We start from the raw sequence: 5,881 nt of genomic DNA on the forward strand, positions 1-5,881 counted from the left end.
AAAAAAATGTATTTTTTTTTGCTTAATAGTGAAAATAATTTTTAACATCAAACTTTTTATGAATAAATTAAAATGACATGCTTTACTAAGTTGTGGCAAACTGTTTCAGATTTGTTGTAAATAATTTCAATCTATTTTAAGACTTAAATTTTCAAATACTAATATAAACAAAAAATGGTCATAATTATGAATTTAACCAAACTTTAATTTTTAGGGAGTTATTTTAAAACCTCAAAACTTTTTAAATTAGTATAAGGGAGTTGAAAATTGTAGTAAAATTTTATATTTTTCATTTAGTTAAAACAGGTTTGCCACTAGTTTTTTCATAAATTTTTCCAGGTTTTTAAAAGTAAACATTTTTGGGTCTATTTTTAGTTACAAGTTAATTTCTATAAAAGAAACTGTGTTAAATAGTACAAAAACATTTAAAAGATGCCTAAAGTTACTTTAAATGTGTTTTGTAATAAAAAAATTTTATGATGATGACAAAAAAATCTTATTTATATGATAGAATGTTTTGTGTCAAATTGAAATTTAAATACTGAAAATGTTAAAACTATTAAAAATTCCATGATTTTCCTGTTTTTTTTGATTAAAATTCCAGGTTTTTTCAGGTTTTTTTTTAAATTTCTCAGGTTCCAGGTTATTTTTGCCTAAATTGTCGAATTCCAAGTTTTTCATGGTTTTTCCATGTTTCCAGGTAAAGTGGCAATCTTGCTAAAATAAATCATATATTTTTTTATTAAATTAAAGAAATAATGAGAGTAAAATTATAAATATAATAATGTTAAATTAACTTTTTTTACTTATATTTTTCAAAATTATGTGTCTGTGAACTTATTGAAAACACACAAGTAGAAAATTCTAAATAAAAAAGTAACTTTATACCTTTCAGTTAACATATTATGTTTTATGTTGCACTTGCATAAATACAACTCTTTAAAATATACTTTGTTTAGCACTATTTCTTTACCACTACTATTATGGTATGAGCTGTGTAATTGAAATAAAATGGCTTGATTTTTTTTTGGTTTTATTTTATCAAAGCAGTGAATAGATAGAAAATCAACATACAAATATTTATTTTCAAGTTTATCTTTATTGGCCATTTAATTTGAAGCATAGTCTGATTTTAGTTTTAGACATATGTTTAGAGATATTTTATTTAAAAAATGCAAGCTAAAATATGCCAGCCTTACTTAAAAAGTCCAATAGTAAAAAGTTTTCAATAATCTTTTAACATACAAGAAGTTCAATACTTGTGTTTAGTTTTTAATAACTTTTGTAATTTTTAATAGTATTGTATATTGATAATGTAGTCTTTATTTTACTTTATTTTATTGTAAATGTAATACAGAATGTACATATCAAAAATTTGTATGTAACAAAACTATGTTTATTTAATTGTTTTAGTTAAATTATATTACTTTTTATCATACTTCAATATTTTTAAAATGTTGAGTTAGTTATCAACATTAATTAAAAAGAAATATTTGGATATTCATTGAATTCTATTATAATATTTTTTGAAGAAGAAAAATAAGACAATTATTTAACATTTCTGTGTCAAATAGAAAAAAAAAACATTGATTTTAGATTGTAGATAAATTCTAAACAATCTTTTTAATTATTTAAAAACTTTTAAGAATTTTATATAAAGTTAAGTTTTTATTTTTGACTTTTCGTATCTAAACTTGTATATTTATTACTTTGAATTGTTCGTACAAGTTAAGTTTCCTTTTCTAGACTAAATATTAAACGATCTTTTAGAGTCACTTACGTACTTATTTATACCATTATATCTTTTAATGTTTAACTAAATTTTTTGTTAGATATTAAAATAAGTTTCTAAATATTTTACACCTAAACTCACAATGAGACTCTAAACCAATATAACGGCATAAAAATATAAATTAAAATGTTTAATTTTCTAAGGCGTGTGGTTCAATGTGTTGAGAAAAATTACATTTGAGATTTTTCTTGTATTTATTTTCCCTTGTATTGTTACTGTAGAACTTTTTATGTAATCATTTATCAGCAGTTTTTCAGCTAAACGTTATCAAACTTTTATTTTGTGACTTTTTTTAATAAAACTTTGTACGTTTTTTTTTGAAATATTTGTATATTCAAATTTTAATTATGTTACAAGTTTTCTATAAAATTAAAAAATTGCAAATTAATTTTTTACTTACTACTAGGTTTCGGTGGCTTTTTAAAGTGTAATAAAATAGTTAATTGCACATAACAATGTTGCTTATGTATAATCTTATTAAAAAACGAACTTATTTGTGCATGAAAATATAATAAAAAAGACTATGTTACATGTTTGTTATATCAAACATTTTCAACAATATAAAAAGTTTTATTTATTTTATTATAAAATTCTATTATTATCTTTAATTTAAATGACACAATAGTGTTGATAAACTATTGATGTTTGGCTCATATTACCTAACAACTTTTATGCAAGTATTTAAAACGGTTATAATTTTCTCAATCCTATAGTTTTTTACTACTGATATATTTATGTTTATTTTTCGCCTGTTTTGTTCAAGGAACATTTTGTTAAAAATTTAGCTGGAATAATTTAAAGAATAAGTTCATTTTTTTTTTAATTAAGGAGATTTTTATTGAAAAAAAGTATTTAATTTTAATAATATATATTTTTTTAATATAAGTTATAACTTTATTTTCAAAGTCCAGCCGAATTTTAGCTAAAATCCAATTAAAATCGTATCAAGATGTATTTTTATAATTTTGTATCCTGCATTACATTAGTTTTTAAACTAAGATCTAGCCTTATCCTTATCCAAGCAAAAACAAAACCTGTAAACAGCTTACTATGTATATATACTATCTTTATAAAAAACAAGTATTCATACTATTATATTTTATATCTTTATTACTTAGTCATAGTTTAAGCAAATTAAAAACAAACTAGTTAGAATGTTTTAAAAACTAGCCTATTATGTAGCACAAAAGTAATAAATATTTTAATATAATTAGCTTAAAAAAAACTTAAGTTTATTTTAGTAAAATTGTTCAAGTTTTAATTATACGTCTTTGTTTAAACATAAATAAAACAATTTTGTTCTTTAATATTTCTACAAGCAGTTCGTTTCTTCAAAAATTAAAAAAAAAAACAAAAAGTTTGGTTTCAACTTTAGTTTATTACAAAAAAAGATCAAGTTCTAGAAAGGTCTCAACTAATAGTTCATTAATTTGTTTTTAAGCTATCCTAAAAATACCATCGGTAGCAGTTTTAGTTAAAAATGAAAATTTTACATTGACTTTTTACTAAAACCTTTAAAAAAATCCGATATTTAACTACTATCAAAAATTATTTAAACTTTTATTTTAGAAAGCAAATAATTTAATTCCAAAAAGAATATTTATTTATATAAATTATTTCAACACCAAGGTGGTTTAGCAAAATCCATTATATTTTAAAAACGTTATTAAAACAACTTTACTTGATAAAAAATTCAAACTTAATTAACACATATTTCATAAAAACAAAACTTGTTACAAAGTTAACTTCATTGTTTAAAAATTTTCTCGATCTTGTGTAATTGCATAAGATTCTCCGGAATTTCATAAAACTCATTTTCATTAATATGATAACAAATAATGTCGGAACAATTATCTTGATAGATTAATACTTTGACACCTACAGATATTGCTGTATCAAGATAAATGAATCTTTTTGGTGCTTTTAAAGCAACAAACTTTTTGCAGACGTCATCATAAACTTCAAGGTTATTCGCTCCAAAACCAACAGCAAATAATTTATCTTTCACAACAACTAACTCGTGACGACTTTTACTTTTAACCATGTCAGGCATTGATGTCCATTCATCACCAAAAACGTCATATGCCTCTACCGCGCTTAATTCAATGCCAGCATTGTTGAACCCACCAGAAACTGCTATACGTCCTTTGAAAACAACACAAGCGGCATAATGTCTTGCATCATGCATGCTGGCAATTTCTTTACAACTATCTTGTGTCGCGTTAATTTGCAGGCAAGAACTAGTGACTTGGTTGTAAGGATATTGTTCGTGGTAGTAACCACCAAAGATGAACGTTTTATCCATGAAAGTACAAGAACAATAGAACTCACGATTACCGAACATATCAGGTAGTGTTTTACAGCTATTCGCTGTAGGTGAATCAATTTGCCCACAGTACCTGTTTGTATGTCTATAACTCGTTTTGTTATGAAATAGGTTTTTCTTATCCAACAAAACTTCTTTAATCATTTTATAACAATCATTATTTTCCGTTAGTGATGAAGTTTTATCAATAACATGTTTCAATGCGTGTTCTGATAGCAACTTAAAACGAACTTTTTGTAACAGCTGGTTCGCATATTTGCAACGTTCTTCAATGTTGTGGTTTAACCACGAAACTGTTGCATTGAACACTTCAACTTCTGTGTCAATTTTCAGTCCAGAACTTGCAAGTATTTTTGCTACAAGACTCAAGTTTAAATGTGAAAAGTATTTGTTTTGAGCAACCATTGGAAAAAAACGTTCTATATAAACATGAGATGACTCATAAATAGTACTTAGTTTGTGAATTTTAGCTAAACTGAAATAGGTGAGAAAATTTTCTTTACATATTTTATTTCTTATAAAAGTGGACAACTTTAGGCTTTTATCTTTACTTAACATTACCTTGTTGATTTCTAAAGCTGCTACCAATTCATTTTTTTCAAACTGTATTTCACCTAATGAAAAAATATTGTAAAGTTTGTACAAATCTGAATGCAAAATAATATCCTTTTTGAAAATTTATGGAAATCATTAGTTCTCTAGTAATATTTTATTGATATCTAAATATGTTGAATTTTTAACTATTCTTTTCATTATTATGAAGCTTGAAAAATGTTTTAATTAAGAAATTATTTTATTAGGAGTATAAAAGGCTTTAATAATGGTATAAAACTTTTTTTTAATAAATAAATAAACCTTTTGTAAAAAAGTAGCTTTTAAGACACAATAGTTAAAAGACTGAACAATTTTTTTTTGTTTCAGTACGTCTAAAATTGTTTGAATATCTATTAACTTTATAACTATCTAAGTTAACTATAACTATTTCATTTACTACTTTATAACTATTTGGGTTATTTTAAAAATTAATTTTTATATTGTTGCTTATATAGTTTTTTTAAAAGAGTAATAACTTTTTCATTAAATTTGTTAATAAAGTAAACCATTTTAAAATTATTAAACGTAGATTTTGCAATGTAAATATACTCTTTTTATTAAATTTAAAACGTAAATTAAGTTGGTCAAATGCTTTAAATTAGTAATTACGACATAAAAAATTGACATTAAAAATAAAAACTGATTAAAAAATGTAAAATTAATGAAATATGATTTTTTCATCCTACCTTGGTTAGAAACTTCATTAGAAGATTTCGATATATTTTCTTCAAAATATTTTAGTGCATTTTTCTTAAATCTATCAACCAAATTATACATGGCTGGCAATTTAACTATTAAAAAAATAACTGAAAAACTAAATTTATAGTTTGTTTTCAAAAAACTCTGATCAGTTATTAATAAGCAATTAAAAATAAGCTGATTTAAAATTTTATTTAACTTATTAATTTTTCCTCAGTTTTATGCTAAACTTAATCCTATAAAAGGCACAATATATGTTAAATTAAATTAATAGTAAGCTTTTGTATCTTGATAATTTTTTGATCAGGATTTTATGTATGTTAACAATAATTTTGTTCATCTATAAACTTTCCTTTTTAAGAATTACATCAATCTTGTGACAAATAGGTGTCATAAAATCATATATCTTAAAAAATCATTGTACTATAAAAACTAAATATATAACTGTCCAGTTAGTTAAAAAAAATTCT

At 23.0% G+C, this 5,881-nt stretch overlaps 1 protein-coding gene across 1 annotated transcript; it reads right to left on the bottom strand.

Moving 5' to 3' along the window:
- Nucleotides 1-3,539: 3,539 nt before the first annotated feature.
- On the bottom strand, nucleotides 3,540-4,523 carry LOC145842210 (kelch-like protein 7). The gene has a single exon (XM_082949626.1). The coding sequence runs from the start codon at nucleotides 4,521-4,523 to the stop codon at nucleotides 3,540-3,542; it is 984 nt and encodes a 327-aa protein (XP_082805752.1).
- Between the last annotated feature and the right edge of the window lie 1,358 nt (nucleotides 4,524-5,881).

This window comes from Thalia democratica, chromosome 1 (assembly GCF_965202585.1).
Source record: "Thalia democratica chromosome 1, ktThaDemo2.hap1.1, whole genome shotgun sequence".
NCBI lineage: Eukaryota > Metazoa > Chordata > Thaliacea > Salpida > Salpidae > Thalia > Thalia democratica.